Genomic DNA, 21088 nt, shown 5'->3' on the forward strand with positions numbered 1-21088 from the left:
GAACTATCTGGGTTTGGTATGTTTCCCTAGAAGCCCACAAAATCCAGGACCAAAAATGCAGATGACTCCCTCGCAAAACCAAGTCTATTTTGTGATCGATAATTTTTAAGTCTCCACTGTAGGTTTGGGCCATTTCCTGTTGCGGGCACTTGGCCTACCCACACAAGTGAGGCACTGTTTTTATAAGGAGACTTGGGGGAATGCTGGGTGGGTGGAAGTTTGTGACTCTCCGCAGAATCCAGAACTTTCCATCACAAAAATGTGAGGAAATGTTTTTGTTTTTTTCACAAAGTTTGAGATTGCAAGGGATTCTGGGGTAATAGAACCTGGTGAGAGCCACCCAAGTCACCCCATCCTGGATTCACCTTTGTGTCTAGTTTTTACAAATGTACAGGTTTGCTAGGTTTCCCTAGGTGCCGGCAGAGCTAGGGCCCAAAATCCACAGGTAGGCACATTGCAAAAAAAAAGGGTCCGTTTTCTGTGGAAAAGCATGATGTGTCCACGTTGAGTTTGGGCCGTTTCCTGTTGTGGGCACTAGGCAGACCTACACAAGTGAGGTTCCATTTTTATCAGGAGACTTGGGGGAATGCTGGGTGGGTGGAAGTATGAGGCTCCTTGCAGATTGCTGAACTCTCCCTCCCAGAAATGTGAGTAAAATCTATTTTTTTTACAAACCTTGAGGTTTGCAAGGGATTCTGTGTAACAGAACCTGGTGAGAGCCACACAAGTCACCCCATCCTGGATTCTCCTGGGTGTTTAGTTTTCAAAAATGTGTAAGTTTGCTAGGTTTTCTTAGGTGCAGATACTGATTTTTAATTTCCCATTGTGGTGCCTATTTCGTAGGCACCGCCGTCGGAATGCCAAAGAATCGCCCGCCAGACAGGAGAAAACTTCTTATCTGGCGGGTGGTTGTAATAATGTTGTTGTATTTTGGCTAATTTCTCAGACCCCTCAAGGGGAATCCCCAAACCCCGGGTACCTTTAAAATGGTCAGGATGTTGAAAGAAAAGGACGCAAATGTGGTGTGGGTACCTTATGTGGACAAAACGTTACAGGGGCCTAAGCGCAAACTACCCCAAATAGCCCAGAAAAAGGCTTAGCACAGGGAGGCCTAGCAGCAAAGGATTTAAATTTTACGTACAAATCACAACTTCCCTATATACACAGACATGCTCATAAATGTGCTAACATTTATATTGACAAACACTTACATGTGTGTTTTGTCTAAATATACATATTTTGTGTAATTATTGTTAAAAAAATGTTTTCTTCTATATTTATGTAACTCCTCATAAAGGAAGCACAATTGCATAAAAATCAATGTTTATATCCGATGAAGAAGAGCTATGTAGCATCCGAGAATCATTTTGTCTCATGTTGCAAACGTTTATCTCCTCTGATCTTCTAGCCTTTCAATAATAAAAGTGATACGTTCTCTGCTTGCTCTGGGGTACATGTCACTGTTAGATGTCAAGTCTTCCAGTTCTTTAGCTTCATCTCTCTTATCATCGACAAGCGAAGGTGGACAAAGGGGGATGTTAAATGGTCATTTGGACCAATGACAGTGGAAACAGTACACTGGCTGGAGATCCTGGAGGGCTTGGATGGCTGCACATACTACTGCCACTGGAAACCGGTCCCATTTCCATTCCAGGGAGGACCTGGCCTGGCAGTTCGGACTGGACTGTTCCCATTGGGCACAGGGTCAAGACTGATTTGCATATGGCTGGGTCCAAACTGGAAAGGCATAGTGAGTAAAAAAAACAATGGCTTTAGGCCCAGATCTCTGTACTGGGGTGAATGTATGACATTGCTCCGCATTCTATCCATCAATTGTTCTTTTTGCACTGGAATTTGGAAGTCGTCCTCCATAATTGGCATGGTCAGCAACTCCTCGACATAGGGTACCAGCTCTAGGGAAGAGGGTGGATTGAAAACACTTATTCATGCCCTGACCTCTAAGGTCCATGAAAAGACCCTAGACCTCGAAGACACGAACAGCCACGTGAAAAGATATCTTGAGGAAGTGGGGTACTTTGATGTCAAAGCAAAAGCCTTGGATGCAGCGAAGTTCAGGGGCTCGAGGATGCATGGGTTAGCAATGAGTGCCTTTGGGGTAGAGTCCAATGGTGTCTAATATCAACTCGGATCAGGATAAAGCAAGGGCCCCAAAAGAGGTATATCCTGGTCACACCCAGGTCCGGGAAGGAGGGTGAAGGCTTCCGGTCCCTGTTGGAGATGGGCAATTGAGAATTGTGTGGTCAACATCTCTCTGCTTAGCTCTGAGGAGTTCCAGTCCCTGAGCCTCGTGTAAGACATCTGCAGACATATGGTATTATTCTTTTTGATGAGTGGGAGTTTGGAAGACAGATGATGCAGACTTCATGCTCATTATTCCAGGATGTATTCTCCTCACAAGAGGAACATTTATCAAAGAGTTCTGGCATGGTCACCCAGTATTCAAGCCAAGGTGAGCTAAGCTTGTAAGGAAAACAAGCATTGGAAATGCAATAGGTCTCGGATTTATTTGAGTTAGAGCTAATGGCATTGTAAATGGCAATGTCTTTTAGCCATGTGTTATGGAGTGTATGCATGTGGTGTGTAGTGGAATTATGTGGGTTGGATTGGAATTGTAGCAATGGTGGCATGCTGCGCTTTAGATGAATATGTGTAAAAGTAAAGTGCACCATATTGCGATTGCTACAATAGTTAAGTGTGGATGCGTTAACAATTGATGTGTGCACTGATGGCTGGTGGTGTGTGTGCCTGTAGAAATTGTGCACTGATGGCTGGTGGTGTGTGTGCCTGGTGGAAGCGTGCACTGCCGGCTGGTGGTGTGTGTGTGTGTTTGGTGAAAGCGTGCACTGACGTCTGGTGGTGTGTGCATGTTGGAAGCCTGCACTGACGGCTGGTGGTGTGTGTGTGTGGTTGTGTGTGTGGTTGCGTGTGTGGTGGTGAGTGTATGGTGATGAGTGTGTGTGTGTGTGGTCTTATGTGTGTGGTCTTATGTGTGTGTTTTAGCCATGTGGCATGCAGCAGTGTGAAGGGTTACCTGAAGGCCAGGTCTGGTCGGTGCGCCCCCCTTTTTGGGGGGGAGCACTTGCAAACAATGCTTACAAGAGAGGCTTGTCCTGCACCCGAACTCTCTAGCAGGCCTGTACGTAGGTAATGTCCAAGTCTTTCCTTTCTTTTTAAGGTTGTAATGATGCATTCGTTTAGTTAGTACTTCTCCTTTGCCAGGGCTCTTTATTGTAGCACACTTTTAAATCCGTTGCTTGATTTGTATATTTGTCTTGAGGGCCAGAGCTGCTTTCCCGTTTTTAAGGGCTGCTCCATAGAGGCCTGATCCCACTGCGACTTGCCAACCCTATCTCGGGCCCGTCTTGCTGGAGCTGTACCAGTCCATCTCACCCACACGGTTACATGGCAAGGCGGGAACCGTCCTTGGAACCACTAACATTGATTACAAGTCCCTGATTAAGAACACTGGCAGGCAGGTGGGTGATGGACACTCCTATTAAAATACCGCTTCCGTCCTCAGGCAGCCTGTCACCTGCTAGAATGCCACAACTATTGCCGAAGTCACAGTTATCGCAGAAAATTAAATGTTTAGATGTATAAGGACTTTGGCCGGATTGAAACAGCCTCTCATGTTGTGTATCACAGACGCCACTTTGTACGGCCCTGCGTGTCCCGGGCCTTGTTAGGGTTCTGAAGAGAAATCCTGAGGCGCTAAGGTTCCTTACCTCAGCAGCTGCCACGTCGGCGCTCCGGTAGAGCCATTCTATTTGTCTGTTGCCTCAAACAAACCCCTGCAGACCAGGGGGCACCTAAAAGGCACCTCACAGAGGCTGCCTCCGAAGCGCTGAAATATTCCACGGCAGGTCCTCCCGGCATATCTGGATTCTACCCGCTATTCGGAGCACGGCTTTATTACGCTGTAAATTTGCACCTTCTGTCACATAAACGCAAAGTTTTATTGTGCTGTTAGTCTTGACAGAAAGCACTGCAGAAAGTTGTTTGAAAATTAAATCTCTAAAACAAGCTATTTTAAAATGGAGGGTCCCCACTAACTCATGTCTGGAAGTGAGAAATGTCATCTTGCGGAAAGCCGCGCTGCCTTAGACGCCATATGGCTAATAGGGCGCATGGCAATTAGCAGCGCTGATTAATGGCGGGCAGACTTTAATTTTATGCCTATAGCTACAGCCGCATGTGCCACACTGGAGCCAATGCAGCATATCTGAATTTAAAGCTGGGGGTGAGGCCAGAATGATCCGAGGTACAGAATGTGCTTTTACAGGGTCCTCATCACGGTCCATCCCATCACAGGAAAGTATCTATGGCCCTCGCCTTAAGACACACCCCACTAATGCACAACATCCAGGCACCTCCTCATGCATCATAACAGAACAACACTTAGGCCCAGGGTCCGTTCTTCTGCTCCATCACTGGCGCCATTGAAGCCCAGGCATCAATACTTCTCCTGAGGTCCCACAACTGCCCCTAACAAAATACAATGGGCCTAATTACGATGTCGGGCGGCAACACCAAATCTGTCCGGTACCGCTTGACCTTAGGTCGGCGGTTCCGACTGCCTGATTTAGATGCGAGTGCCCATAGGGCAGTTGGAAACATCCATTCTACAGTACAAGATTGTGCGGCGGTGGAATAGGTCCACAGCACAAGCTTCCATTGTAGAATGGAGGTTTGCAAACCTCCCTGCACCGTCTGGCACACAGTGCAGAGATGTTGAGCGGGGTACCATAGGTGTCCCCCAGGCCTCATTGCGGAGGGCCAGGGGGTACAGGGCCCTGCTAGGGGCCCCACACACACTTTCTGACAGCATTTTCATGTCAGAAAGGCCGACGTGAAATGGCTGTCGGAAACTGACAATATAATCCCGACTGTGGAGTCGAGCTTGGCTCTGCCATCAATAGGGGATTATGGTGTGTTCCAACACACCGACGGGCTCCTTGAGCCCGTCGGAAGCGTTGCGAATGGTCCCTCTGCCCGATGCATCCACCCGCCGCATTGTAATGAGGCGGGCAGATCGCAGAGGCAGATGTCGGAAAGGACTGCAACCGAGCGTTTTAATCAACCCCAATGTTTCTTTGTTCTTCCTGGTGCAGGATGTCTGCCCACCATTACTAAGCATTATAGTATTGGGCCCAATAGACCTGCTTCTGAATTACTGACTATGTAGAGGCATAGCTTGAGGCTCCATTACATATCTCAATTGAAGCATGGTGTCTACACTCCTCATGTCCCATCAATGACCATACTGAAGCATATGTCCCAATGTTCTCCTATCAAAGCACAGTATCTTTCATCCTTCTGATTCTCATGACTGACCTCACCGGAGCACAGTTTCAATGCTTCTCGTGAGCACTCTTATTAATGCCGCTGTAACACACTAGAGGCCCTTCCTAAACCCTATTATTATTTCACCCCACTTAAGCACGGTGCCTGTGCCCCTCATAAGCCAGCTGTCGGACCCCACTAAAGACCTGCATCCAGGGTGAAAATATTTAATATATTGTGTTTTTCTGGTAAAAAAAGAAAACTATCACAAAACAGTACATCATTACTCGGCAATACCTGGATTTCTCAGAGCATTAGTGGTATAAAGTGTTATTAATATACTGGAAGTGTAAACCATTACAAAACTGTGGCACCTCCTTGATTTACATTAAATTGCAGTAGGTCGATTATTCATGTCGATCATTTGTCCTTTAAGCAGATTACAGCTCAGTCGTGCCTGCCACTAACTGCCCCCTGCCCCCCCCCCCTCCAGTCCCTGCTCCCTTTGGGTACTAGTGTGGTATGGAACAGAGGCCGGTACAATAGGGTCGCCTGGTATGACAAACACATTTCATCTTCTTCACCTGCCGGCCATTTGGAGCGTCATGATTTAAAAATGATGGCCTTACTCGCTCACGCACATTATCCAAATATCAAAACCTGCGTTCAATGATCTTTAGTCATTTTGATGTCTTTACTTTCTTTCAGAATACAACAGATTAATGTAATAAGGAAAATATATGGTGCAATCCGAATCATGTGATGTAGTATTCCTAATCAGGTGTGGACTAGGCTACAATGTAGGGTGAGGACTTTGGGATCATAAACTATCTGAAGAATTCAAACACTGCCGGAAAGATCAACACAAGCTTCCAAACCTTGCCCCAATATTACTTTAAGACAGCACTGTATATATAGCTTCATCCATATTTTATCCAATCACTTAAAAGGCATAATTATTCCACATTTTCTCAAATGCCACAGGCATGACCATCCAGGCCTTATCACTGACATGTAGGGATTAACAATTCATCGTGGTTGGCCTCATATATTATCACCCAATGCATTTCGGGCTCTTACAGCCCTTCGTCAGGGGTCACTAAAATAAAAGGAATCAAGCTTTTACTCGGTTACCATAAAACTGGACTCTTCAAAATAACATTAAAAAAACGTGCTGTCGGATAAATCACTGTGTTTTAACCAAACTAATTCTGACATAAATTAATCCTCATATTCCCCCACCCATTTACATACACTATCACACACAAAATAAGATTAAATAAAATTAAAATCAATATGTGTTTACTTAATCTAACCCTGTAACCAACAACATAAACCCAATAAAGCTGTACCTTTCAAGCCGTGACCGGCAACATAATCACCTCCTCCACGCACCCTGTAACCACCAACTTGCTCCTTCACCTTTATTTTGTCATCAGACACATTACATGTGACAACTCTCTATTTCAAACTACAGTGGAGGTGTGGCTCACCCACGTAACTCAAACCATGAACCTTAAAGAAATATGTGCCATCAGCACTGCTCCAGCCACCCTCAACCCTACCTCAACTAATTTCAGTTTTGCCTGAGATAAATCAAGCATGATCACAGCCTGTCCCAAGTAACTGTGAGGGTACCACAGCTAAACTCATGAACCAAGTGTCAGGCAGTCTCAACACTGCTCAAACCACCTTCAACATTGCAATAATCCAATTAAATTCTACCCTCGACATCCTCAACATTGCTCCTGCAGCCAATGTCAAAACTGCCACTCAGTCTCAGCTGCATTACCACAGCTTATGCCGACCTAAACACTGCTGCAGGCACCCTGAACATTCCCTTCAGTCAAATTAAACTTGGCTCACTGCAACATTTGCTTTGACATAGCCAACTCACCCTTGCAACAAGCAAGCTCAATGTGTACCTCCAAATGTAAATGTCGAGTATTTGTAAAGCGCAAACAATTACCCAAAGGTGTCGAGGGGCTGGGGGCCATCGGGAAGATTAAGCGAGCTATTTCCCAGAGTCAAATGGTGTTGGGCTGGTCTGCCGAGGCACCGGGGAACGAACCGTAAGCCCCCGGGTTCCAGGAGTCAGTCACCCTGGCCGCTGCGCCACACCTCTTCCACGATAAATGTAACACTGCCACACCGGACCTCATAAATTCACTAACCATGTCTAACCCTGTATCAGGCAATGTCAGTACTATCCAAGCCAATTTCAATTGTTTCCCTTCCAATTGCAATAGTGCGTATGCTAACCTCAAACCTGTGCCCACAGATATCAAAACCAACCCAACAATATTCCACTCCGCTCCAATGGACAGTTTCAAAACTTCCAGCAGCTAATCTCACCTTACACCTGCCAACCTCAACTCTGTAATTATGATTTCCACGAAAAAAAAGGATTTTCTTTTGTTCCCAACATAGCGTTGGTGAACTTTAAGAAATCTGTACCCATTTTTAAAAAATAGAGTTTTTTGGGTTTGGCGTGGCAAGTTTGGTGCAGATCCCATGAGAGGAGAGAGGGGGTTTAAAAAAGCGACTTTTCACATTTTAACTTTCATAGGATGTTTTCCGTCCAATGCCTAAATAACAGGATGGCTGAAATTACACCAAGCATGGCCTGAAAGTTGAACTTGGTTTAGTCAAGTGTAGATTCATGGAGTTGTTTTTGAAAAATGAGTATCTTGGAAATCCTTTAGGGTTGGGTATGAAGGGGTTGAAAAGTGAGAGAAATCTGTACTTAGTCTGCGGATGGGTAACAAGCTTGCCTCGCAGATTATCCGTAAGCACATTAAAAGAATAAAAAAATCTGAAAGGATGAGATATTATTCTCCTTACTCCCATTTTGGGTCCACAAACCACACGGAGGTCTAACAGGAGTCCACAAGCCTGAAAGGGTTTGCAAAACCTATGGCTGAGTCAGTAGACCGGTTTTTTTAAACCCACCGGGCCACTGAAATTCACACATTATGGTTAGCTCCTTAATTCATCTCATACAACAATTATGCAAACTATAACCCACACACCAAATGAGATAGTGATGATCTCACAATATTTATATCAATAAGTAACGATACCCAAAACTACAACCCAATTAAAAAACACAAACTTGAACATCTAAATTAAACTACATTCATGGTTTTCTCTTTTAAGATGTTAATGGTAATGTTTAATATAATTTCATTTGTAAGATTACTGATGACATTTGCAATTGTATCTCTCACATCAAGGATGAGTCATGAGCATTGCATTTGGTGTGTGAGTTACGGTTTGCATGACTCTTGTGCGACTTATGGATTGAGTAGCATGAGCAGCTTTTGATTTTAATTTGTCTTAATACGTAACCATAAGTGTATTTTAACTGTGTTTTTTTCAAGTGAGTAATTTCCAGCATTGGATAATGCCCCAGGCTTGCACCACCTGAGCGTCTACATCTTGTATTACAAATGCTGCACATTTCAACTAGGCCAGTATATGATTATTTTACTTGTGAAAACGCAATAAAAGAAAAAAGAATACAACTTTGTTACAAAATTGTAATTACAAACTTGTTATTTTTGCATAAAATTGTCGACATGTGGTATTTGAGTATAACGTTTGGGGAGTAAAATCTAAAGTCTTGATCAGAAGATAGGGTCTGATTACGAATTTGGCGGTGTTGGAGGGGTCCGCCATGCCAGCGCCCTGCTCCAACACCGCCAAATTCAAGCAGTCGCCGCTCACCAGATTACGAGTTATCTAGTGGTCTGGTGAGCAGTCTTTTGGCATTTCCACATTGGTGCCCATTAAAAAGGAAGCGCAATGGGATAGCCAAAGCCCGTTCCTGCACGACATGGAATGTAAGTCCATGCCATGCAGGAAAGGGGGCACTGCACACAGGGGGGGCATAACATGTGTCCTCCTGCACGCACCCCATGGCCCTGAGGCAACATGAGGCCCTGTGAGGTCCCCTTTGTTTCCTCACAGCCACAGTTTTTATAGTGGCCCTACCGCCATGAAAACTGTGGCGGTGAGGAAATTTCTAATATGCTCGGCAGTGCACTGGCAGCACATTAGGGCCTCTGAATGCTGCGCCACCGCCACAGGATCCATGATCCCCAGCGGTTGCAGCGGTCCTGCGGTGGTCTCACCACCGTATTCGTAATACAACGAGTGAGCCACCAATCTGGCGGTCCAGGAACCACCACCACGGGTTCGGTGGTGCGTTGGACCGCCAAACCCGTAATCAGGCCCTTAGTCTGCAATGAATGAAAGAGAGAACATCTTTTATGTCTGTTTGATCGTGGCCTTTCTCGCTGAAGAATCCACCGAGGACCGCAGGGACAACAGTCTCACTGCCCATTCAAGCCATGGCCTCACTGTTTTGGAATCACCATTGGACGGGAGGAGGTACTGCGCTAAATCCATCCAGTGTGAGTGACCTCCCTCTATGATGAGTATTTTTCTCACTGACTGCTTTGCCACCATTGAAATATTATTTATGCGAATGAGCGAGAGTTCAGCGGCTGCTCAGTTATAGCCTCCCTGTGAGTAATGGACTCCAGCAACCAGGGAGAAGGTAGCAACAATGTCAGAGTTTAAGAGAAACCTCTTTCTGCAAATCAGCACCGAACCTGGCGCTGCCCTAATTATGCAGATATTGCTGTGGTTTTTTAGTTGGTTTAATGCAAGAAGGATAAACGTGTGTCCCGAAATAGCCCCCCGTTCATCTTTACAACCTAGATTTGAAGGAGAAATTCATCTTCCCCAGGCTAATTAAGGGGAAACCGGGCCTGTCTTACCTGCACATAATCTCATGCGTGAGCAGGACTCGGCACATCTCGGGGTTCTTGTCTTGTCCTTCGTAAACGATTGCCTGGAAGAAAAAGACCATGGTTCATAGAGGAAGCAGAGAGTAATCATCGCCAGAACAACCGGGACAATAATGGACTGCGTGCTCTTTACAAGGATGAACCCCGCCTCATGGGCACATTATTCCATGTGAGCAAAGAGTCTGCTGAGAACAGGTACAGAGTGCACCTCACCTCAAGGTGTGACTATGGATATGACATGTTACTCTATCATGTCACAATGTCATGCATTACACTGCTACACAGGACTTATGCGGTGCATAATATCATGTTAAGTCATGGGCCGTGTTGCATTACTGTTGAGGATTCTGCATGGCTCTTATGTTCTGCCTGGTAGTTTATATGTGTTTTAAAAAAAAATACTTTAATGAAGGACCTGATGGGTCACAGCTGCTGTGACAGTTAAAGCACCATGTCTGAGCAGATTACTATAGTGCAAGGCTAGCAGACCTAAAGTAAACTGCTAGAAGGATCAGGCTCTTCCTGGGTCTATAGATAGCACCCAGTACTTATTTTCTCTACTATTTCACTCGTTGTATTGTTTATGTGAATGCACCTTTTCTGGTTAGGTAGCCCTCCTTCTCACCCTCCAGATCAACCATTACTAACCATATCCTGTTATAATAGGTAGTGTAATCTAGTAAACTCAGAACTATATAAATGTCTTCATGCCACCCAATAGCTACACCCCGGTATGTATCTTGATTATATAAGGAACCAAGCTACTGCTAGAGGAGAGGCCATGTTTGTGTAATGTACATCACATCAATAAGCATATATTAAAAAAATATATGTATGAAAGTTTGTTTGATTACTGGTACAGGGGAAAGACCAAAGCACGTGTGAAGTAGTCTAGGTTACAGCAACATACATAACAAAGATGCTGGCTGCGCTGTTTACAATTGGTTGCCTGCCATGGGTTCATTGCACCAGGTGGTGAATTCTTCCTCAGTGTCCTCCTTATCCTGGTCTTAGCACAGACTACTCTCTTTTTGATATTGGGAACGCTGTTTGGGGTGGGGAGGTTTCACTAAACCTGAGTCCATGATACTTGGATGGGTGGGGGGATTCGGTTGTCCTAGCAGAAAGGGAAGGCTAGCTCAAGGGGCATCCAGACAAACAATTTCTCACCAGCATCATCGCCCGTGTCTTTATTTATGTAGCTAGTAAAGGAAAGCTAGTGAGTAGTTACCTTGGGCTATTAATCGGCCTTTCCTCTTCTCTTTTAAAGGACGTTGCCAACTAAGCTAAGAAGTTTAGAACTGGATTACACTACGCTCCAGGCCTGACTCCACAAGTGTAATATAAGGTCCAGGACGTTAGAGAGGGTGTCCTGACTGGGGGCCACCCGCAACCTTTAAAGAAGAGAGAAGATGATGGCCCTATGGGAGAAACTAGTATCCCCTCTCAAAAATGACATCCTATTTAAAGAGGGCTGGCTGTTTAACCCCTTGACACCCCCTGTCCCAGTGAAGACTGCAAGCGGGCAACTCCATCCCGTGAGGGTTCATACTCCCAAGTGAACCTTGGTCTTAGGGCTGCCCTCATTCTGAAAGTAATGCGCGGTCTTAGGTCTGCCCTCATTCTGAAGGCGTTGCGCGGTCTTAGGTCTGCTCTCATTCTGAAGGTATTGCGCGGTCTTAGGTCTACCCTCATTCTGAAAGTGTTGCATGGTCTTAGGTCTGCCCTCATTCTGAAGGCGTTGCGCGGTCTTGGGTCTGTTCTCATTCTGAAGCCGTTGCACTAAGTAGCATTTTGCCGCTGATGCAGGTCTACTCCGCCCTGGCACGCTGCTCCCATGCCACATCACTGGTGCGACTACCCACAGAGTGTCAGAGCTCACGCCCCGGCACGCATAACACTTGGGGGCTTGGTTTGGCGCCCCTCTCTTCAGAAAGAGGAAGTGCTACCTCGCCCCCGCCCAGCTCTAACACTCCAATCACAGGCTGAGGCAGCTTCATCAGTCCTCTGTGATCACGGCCATTTTAGCCTCGAGATTGGGAGTGGGGTACAGGCTGCCTTAAATTACTCTGTCCCTCCTGTTTGTGGGATCTCGAAGGACACTCGCCCCCAACCCTCCAACCCCAATCCCTCCACCCGGGAGGAAAATACGAGAACCTGCTTTCTTCTGGTGCGCCCCTGGTCTGCCTGAGAAGGGAGCCGCGTCAGCGCTGCCAGCAGTAGCAAGCACCCTGGTGCCCATTTGGCTTCGAGTTCCTTTTCAAATGCATTTTAAATAATACATCGATTGCTTTTTCTCAATAATGTGTGCGTTTGACTAATGTATCTTTACCGAAATGTTTCCCTAAAGTATGCTGGTGCTTGTGAGCAATAAATTGTGCTGAGCAAAACCAGAAAATAAACGTGCATAAAGAAGCAAGGCAGTGTGCTATACCGAGACATTGTGAAGAACATTAGTCACTAAAGGTTAGCCCTTTCCTAAAGGTCCTGAAGAAAATGGGGTCTATTGGTCAGTATGAGCGAATGGCACTTTTGATTCTCCTCGCTGTCTTAGGGCCTTCAAGAGAATCTTGACCAGCCAATGCAAGCGACATCATAAGTTTCTTTGATCAGCCTTATCTATGGCCGGGCAGTCAAGGCTTCATTCAAAGGTGGTTGTTGTAGATACAACGTAAGATTGATCAAAGATAGTACGGTGGAGCATCCATTCAGATGTATGTCTCGTGAAAATAATACCTTTTCATACATGTTTAGCGAAACAAACTAGACTGCAAGGATCACAAGGTCTACCACTGTCGCTTGAGGTGTTGAAGAGTTGTGACTCTAAACATGTCCAAAGCATTTCTATGGGGCCAGAAAACACGTCTCCATGTAGCAAGGTGGAGAGCGGTTGTCCTGACTCCTACTCCATGGGCTCAGAATTGCAGAATTTTTCTCCTGTTTACTCTTTGAGTCCAGTGTATGGAGAAAGCGGAAAAGTTGTGGCCCAGACAATCACAACAGTGTCTTTGCTTCTTTGGGTCAAGGCAGCTCAATGCACTTAGGCTTCACTCAGAGTTAAGCTTCCTAGCTGGGGAAGGAGCTGTTTCACAGGGACTTCAAATTTTTTTGGGTGTTAGTTTTCAAATTGTCAAAGAGCCTCTGTTGACTCCCCCTTTCATCTGGACTACAGTCTGATTTCTCATCACCCACTACTTACAATTAAATCAATATTTCACCACTGGATATCTACTTTTGGGGCTTTTTTATGACAGCTTTTAGGCTTTATGGTCAAAGGAACGTGGAAAAACGAAACTCAGCCAAAGAAGTTTCAAGATTCAGCAACCAAGAAGCATGCACCTTCACCACAGGTCACCATTGAGCAAGTCCAAGCCACAGGTCGAAGAAAAGTACTAAAGAAAGGGAGCTTTGCATAAGGGAAAAAATGAATTGGCAAATGAAGAGATAGAGTATGAAAGTAGGAGTCCTGCAGTCCTTGTTTGCATTCCCTAACCCCTTTGCGAATCAGCCCACAACACCTCGATTAGGAATATACTGGAAATATTTATATACAATTAGTACAAATAGAAAGGACTGTATCCTCTTTTCAGCTTCACCAAAATTGAGTTAGACTTGTCATGGCTGATTCACAAAGGCATGGAAAAGTACATAAATGAGTATTCATGTAGTACTACTTGCCATATTCCTGAATAATTTTGTGAATCAGTCCCACTGTGTGTCAGGCAGGGTCATTTGTCCCTTGTATTGTACTTTCTTGACTGTCACTCTCAAAAAGTGATTGGTCCCCCAGCTGAAATTTATAAAATCCAAGGAAGGGGAGCATCCCTTTATGGTGCCGAACTCTGGGGTCACTGTTCATCCCATTCCTTACTGGTGACTGAGAACACATTTATCAGGCGACTGTTGGGTCTCCCAAAAAGTATGCCCTTGACCCGGCTTAGGATGGATTTAGGGATTGGCCCCATCTCAGACTTTATCGCCTCTCGTCCTCTCCTATTCTGGCGTCGTATTTGGAGTACGCCAGAGTTAATTAATTATAGGGAGGAATTGAGGGATGTTATGTGTAAATTGGGGGCTACTAACCTCCCATGGCTGTCCTATGTTAGGAGTCTATGCTTTGCAGTGGGGTATGGTAATATGTGGTTAACTCCGGAGGAGACTTGCTCTAGTATCTCAAAAAAAACCTTAGTTTCAGCCTTTAAGGATTTTAAGTTAGCCCAATTAACTCGAAGTTCGATCTCATGCTACTTGACATCAAGGTTTCTGGATGTGAAGCAGCAATGTAAACTAGAAACGACCTTGGACAGTATTCAACCATTCATGGCAAAAAAACTGTTCTTATAGTTCAGGCATGGCACACTTCCGTTGCGTGCATTTACAAATAAATGGAAGGGTGCAGTAAAACTAGATTGTCCTGGCTGCTCCGCTTCGGAAGAAACTGAACACCTTGTAATGTTTTCTGTCCTGCATATCATAGGTCTAGATGAAAGTGGATCCTCCAACTATGTAGAAACTTAGGGCTTAGAAATTATATTGAGGTATTTAGGCTACTCAAATCTGAAATGTTACCATTATTCGTAGTCGCTACCTCGAAATTCCTCTTCGCAATGTGGTGCACGCGCATAGGAATCTTAAAGGGAAAGAGTTGGGCAACTGATGATGCTGCCCCTTACATTTTATGCCTACTGCCCCTTGTTGCTCTAAGGTATTGCCCAGAGAATTTGATGATATTAATTGTGTTTAATTTGGTTACATAGGAATGTAACTTTTTTATGTTTTTAAGTTATTTTTTTAACAAGAAGTCTAATTAACTATGAAAATGTATTGATCTGGTTTTTAAATAGTTTTATAACTTTCAATTAAGTGACTTTGGTGTTATGGACAACCTGCAAGCCATTACCTTGGGGGTCAGGCACTCAATCTGTGACTGTTAAAGTTGAGTTAAAAATCTAATATATCCCTGTCGATTAAGGAATGGTTGTTTGGAACTTTTATATTTAACTGTTCTCCTTATTGTAAAAAATGTTTTTCTTTTTCTTTTCTTTTATTTTATTGGATGTAAAATGTATTGTGATTTTATGGCTGTAAAGCCGAAATAAAGTATTCTTGACTGACTGACTGAATCAGCCCACAACACCTCGATTAGGAATATACTGGAAATATTCATATACAATTAGTACAAATAGAAAGGACTGTATCCTCTCTTCAGTTTTACCAAAATTGAGTTAGATTTTTCATGGCTGATTCGCAAAGGCATGGAAAAGTACATAGATAAGTATTCCTGTAGTACCTCTTGCCATAGTCCTGAATAATTTTGTGAATCAGTCCCACTGTGTGTCAGGCAGGGTCACATGTCCCTTGTATTGTACTTTCTTGACTGTCATGTACCTCTTGTTTGTACCACTGAATCTATCTCTCCATGCCACTTCAGGCAGGTCAATGGTCTCTGGGACACAGGGCAGTACGTAGGCCCTGGCTCCATCAGTGGTTCGTCATGATGCAGAAACTGGGCCCTTTAGTGTCTTCTTTGCAAAGCAGAAAGATACCACAGGCAGTCTCTAGAGTGGGGCATCTCCACACAAATTCTATTCCACCACTGTTCATCCTTTATGCACCAGAAGGTGGAACTAGGTTCTGAGCAGCGGAGATCTAGTTGTATGGAACCTCCTCCCCACCACCCTCCAACTGCGGAGAAACAATGAAGGAGAACTGAAGCGAGAAATCCCCAAGGTGCTGGTCCTCTTTCTGTCATTGCAACCTCTGGTTTTGTTTGTAACAGGAAAGACTCCAATCTGGTCTCCCCACCACATAAGCCTCAAGGAGGTGCCACTCTGAGTCAATGGCAAGCTGTATAGTAGTACAGAGTGTAACTTCACCCAGAGGTGAAGCCTCTTCATCTCCTGAGCAAATCAAGTCCAATGACCGTTGATAAGGGGAAGCCCTCTGTGATTGGATTGGATTGAGATCACAATAATCATAGCGCACATCGGAATGAATGTGGAAGGGAGAATGATCCTAATCCATCTCATGATATGGAAGCTGAATGTAAGGTGCAGGATAGCAATGCCCACAAAGAAACCAAAGGGTCGGACTATTTCTATTTCATATTTCTTTCTCTTCCTTTTTGTACCCTGGCATGTCTGAAGGGCAGCCCACTAAATTACTATAGTAGTTTGGTGATGCATGGGTACCAGCCCCAGGTAAGTTGAATTTTCCACTATAAAAATTCACCTGAACTGACTGGTACTGAGAAGCTACCCGGCTTCAAAGGACTGTGAACATAAGCAGTTTGAAGAGTTACATCCAGATATGCCTCTGCGGGCATCACACTGTTGCCTCCTAAGCAGGTGCTACCTCTTTTTTCAAGGCAAAGACTAAGCCTGGAGCCTTGCAGATGCTCTGCTTTTAGGCCCCACTACAGCTGACCTTTCCTAAGTGGAACCTCCAGCAAGTCCCAGGAGTCGAGAGTACAGAGCACAGCAATGCACTACAAAGCACTCACTAGATCGCAACAGAAGAAGGGTGCCACCATAATCAACATAAAAGTGACAATCACACTTTCTCCTTGTGGCCATGATTGTGTGTTCACCTCTGCAGGATGCTCCGCCCCCCTAGCCTTGTCCTTGCTCTGTACCAACTACCTTCCATTTGGCATCATGTTGAGCACATACCTGTCATCTAGCGTGGCCAGTGAAGTTTACACTTTACCAACAAGTTAGAGAAAGGTGGGAAATGTCATCCTCTGCACTACACCAGCTTTTGCAAAGAGACGTTTAACCAACCCGTACTCCAGCTTTGCTGTTTCCCTGCTGAAGGATATACTTTCCTATAATGGCAGAATATGTAGTAGCTGGAAAATACCATCACCAAAATGGGTACAAGTTGGTGTGTAAGAGTAGGGAGCTTCTGAGTAAGGGGAGGTGGGTGGGTGCAGAGGATCTTCTCGGTACTATGCCGGGACCTCACTAGGGACAAAGGCCGTAGTTTCAGCGGGGGCAATAGACAAAGCTCTGATCAGGGATGGGGAGGGCTGATGATAGTAGTTCAGCCGCTGCAACAGGGGGCCCGGAGGAGCGGCAAGAACTGTTTCCTGAGACTACAAATGCATCTAAAGCTGTCCCTTTTGTCAAACACGGCAAGCACTGAAGTTCATGAAGTGTCAATTTTAAGAAAACAATTATAAAATGTTGTGATTCAGTTGATTCCGCATACGACTAATCACTCCGTTCAGTGGCCTGGGTGATGACACGAGCGTCTTTGAGCTACTATCAATCACTTCCTAGCTGGCTGCACAGAGGTGCAGCACCAGGAGGCTTGCTTGCTAGCCTGATCCTGAACTCAAAGAAGGTCCTGAGTGGCCGTTGTAAGTTCTTGTTACCTTGATAGCTCACACCCCCAGTTTCCCCTTACAATTAGAACTCTGTATCACCAACTCCCTTTCTGAGCCTAGTCCCCACCTGATCGTGGTACCCTTGTTCCAGCAACACAAGATATCCACCTTAAGATACCATGAAAATCCTAAACCAGGAGACAAAACAGGTTTCCTGACAGCAGAAATTGAATGCTCAAACTTAGAACGTTCATATGAATGGTTTATATTTATTTTATGGAGTTTAGTTGTATTTTCAACGGGATCACAATTAGCCAGTCAGAGTGAACAGTACATCAGGAGTTATAAATATTGGGGAGAGCATCACTGTCCGCATTGTTTATAAAGTTCATTATGAACAGTGCATTGACCGAAATCATTGTAGTGATCTGATTGTAACTTTGGGACCCAGTTTTGCTTTTCTGGGAGCCATTTAGAGACTGGTGTATCTTATGCATAACAGCACGATGTGTTGACTGCATTACCTTATGATATTATTTCAAATTTAGACGTAGATGGAAAATAACAGGCAGAAACAGTGTTTCTGCATGTTTTTCCAGACTGAAAGATTCAAAATAACCCCAGATTTTTGCTGGTGCCAATGGACAGGGATTTCCCATGCATACGTGGAATTAGTGCATTCTTGTGGTACAACCACTTTTCCTAAACCGAACACAGAAAACCATTTTCTGCAGATTGGGCATGCTTTTCTCAACATCCTGAGTTCTTGATACGTTGAATGCTTGTCAAACTGTATTATTTCTTTTATTTTGGTTTTACTTTTTACTGTTCATGTATATTATAGGTGTTATTAAAGGGGTACATTCTTAATAGGTCTATCTGAAAGGTCCATATTTATTATAGTTACAGCAACTGTGTCATATTGTATCTTGTCTCAAACTTCATAACACCTCCTTTGTACTAGGCTGCACCTGCTCGTCCAAGCTACCATGAAGAGTAAAGGGGCATTGGAGGTCAACTTTTTATCTCCAACCAAGTACACAACATATTAATTAGTCAGTAAGAAATGTCTTCTTTGATATTGTTAATTGGTAGTTACAACTTTACACATCTGAGGTAACAAGCAATCATCCACTGAAGTAACACGTGCTAGACATTTGTAAACACTGAAGTACTGTGTAGCAAATATTATGTATTATTTTGCACACTTTTTTGAAATTTGGCATGTCTAGACAATCACAACAAACACCTGTGTTTTTTACAATGGGATGAGGACCTAATCTGAAGAGCATAAATAATCTTCAGATCCGCAGGCCTGCAGTGGATCAGAATGTATTATAGTAGTAGGAAACGTAAAACTGTTGACTGTTAGGAGCAGCAAACCCCTCCAGGTCATCGCTATATGTTGCCATATGATTCTTTTAAAAACTGCGATACTAATTAACGAGTCCACAATACGGTCTGGAGTCTTAAATAGTTAATCCATATAGTACGGAAAGAAAAATTATTTTCTTAAACCACGTTCTGTCTTTAGAATTCCTTCAGGTATTTAAAAAACAACCTTGTTTGGGGTTCAGTACTAGGCGAACACCAAAGATAAACTACTAGCCCAGCTTAGAGTCAACCCTAATTCAAACCTTGTCAGTTCTGTAGGAGTCAGTGCCCTGGTCATGATCCTCTTCTGCAGACCGGGCCTCAAGCTGTCAGCTGCCTCTGACATATGGAGAATATAGCAGAGCGCCGAATGCACAAGGCACAGGCACACCTCATGCTGCATAAAGGCTCAAATGGGCTCAGAGCACACACCACATCACGGCTATAAATACGACCCACTATATTCCTCAAAGTGCGTAATAAATGTGCAGATGCTTCTAACAGCAATCCCACATAAATCCATTAACGAGCACCCCTTTCAGACGATTAGCTTTATTGTTGCTGCCTCAAACACACAACCCTTAAATAAAGTGTCTCTGTGTTCTACGTCAAGGACTTCTGTTCTACCTATACAGCGGGAGTACAAACTGAACAAGATACACAAACCAAACTAAAACTCCTTCTTTCAGTGTGCTTTCAAACATTTTCGGTATCACTGAGATCTGTTAGAAACAGCATTTGATACAGAATGCTTTCGTTATTTACTACATGCAAGTATGGTGTATAAACACAATCTCTCTTTCTCTCTCGCTCCCCCCCCCCTCCCCAAGTGCCCATTTATTTATGTATCTATTTATTTGGGGAACATCCTTTACCACGAATCTTTTACAACGCGGTACCGTTACCACGCAGGTTTTACAACGAAAGTCGTTACAATGACTTGCGCTGGAGGGCGCTGTAGGATAGGGAATAGTTTAATTTACTATCCAACACCTTCCCTACTATCCACGGGGGCTGGAGTTGGAATAGTAAATTAAACTATTCCACTATCCAGAGCCCCCCAAAGCAAGTCGTTGTAACGACTTGCGTTGTAAAACCTGCGTTGTAACAGTACGCGTGGTAATACCACGCGTTGTAATACCACGCGTTGTAAGGACATACATCCATTTATTTTATTTAATGAATATTTATATATGGCAAACAGTACCCAGGGGTGTCGGATCATTTTACAATAAAACGAAGTAAGTTAGATAAAGAGTGAGAGTGTTATAGGTACTTGTGGTGGAATTTACATTTTAACAAGTTACAGATACAATCACGATTGAAAAACTAAAGGTGGCACAATTAGGGTAATACAAGTACAGAATACAAATTTACAAAATTGAGCTCAGGTGAATGTCATGTGGCCTTCAGGGTCATAACCCGGGTTGAATTATTCCTGGAAGTGTCTTTGGAAGAGATGAGTTTTAAGATCTGTTTTGAAAATTTGGAAAGAGGCGGTGGTGCGAAGGATTGGAGGTAGCCAGTTGCTAATTCGCATTACCTGAGAAGGATTTCGCCATAAATCTTTCTCTGTTGAAAGTAAGAGGTTCGAGCAAAACGTTATCAGCATTGCGTGCCGGTCTGGAGCCGAACCCCTCTTCTGGAACAACCACCGTCCTGTTGCGGCAGGATATGAAGATGCGTCGATCGCTACTAATAAGTGAACTAAATCTAAGGTTGTGATCACCCCCGCATTCCACTTTTAGAAGCCCCTGAGGAGTCACCAGTGGGTAACAGGTACAAGCTTGTCATGAGATGCGACCCTCTTCTCACCAGATTTATAACATATATCTGGGGGCTTGAGTCCAAGGTCCCGCTTCACGAAACCTTTATCTTCTCGTAAGCCTGTCCTGTCCTCGGCCTGGACACTCCGAAGCAAGAAAACAGGGACTTCAAGAAGAAGCTTTTGAATCAAACTCCACATGTTCAGGCTTCGGAGGGCCCCGAGTGGGCTCCCGGCCGTCTTGTTCTATTAGTCACGTGTCCAAAAAGCCCTGTAGTCGCTGCATTAGAAGTATTTGTTGCACGCAGCCTGTATGACAAGCCACGATGCTCCAATCAATTTGCCAATACCTCAGAAACAAATACCTCCGACAGATGCTTCTCAACAGACCTCAGTCAGATGCTAGTGAATATCAAATCAAACAAAGGGTTACACCTTCTGGCAAACGGCAAGACTGCACTCACTGAGACACAATGCAAAGGAAACTCTTTAAAGAAA

The 21088-nt window shown here is 44.4% G+C and overlaps 1 protein-coding gene across 3 annotated transcripts in view; it reads right to left on the minus strand.

The window, feature by feature from the left end:
• Positions 1-21088, minus strand: part of EBF1 (EBF transcription factor 1) — a 799867-nt gene that overhangs the window by 725064 nt on the left and 53715 nt on the right. For all 3 annotated transcript variants that reach the window (XM_078653725.1, XM_078653724.1, XM_078653726.1), the window contains one exon: positions 10092-10165. In XM_078653725.1, the coding sequence (XP_078509851.1) occupies positions 10092-10165 (74 nt within the window). The remainder of the gene's footprint in view (positions 1-10091; positions 10166-21088) is intronic.

The sequence above is a fragment of the Lissotriton helveticus genome, chromosome 7 (genome assembly GCF_964261635.1).
Source record: "Lissotriton helveticus chromosome 7, aLisHel1.1, whole genome shotgun sequence".
NCBI lineage: Eukaryota > Metazoa > Chordata > Amphibia > Caudata > Salamandridae > Lissotriton > Lissotriton helveticus.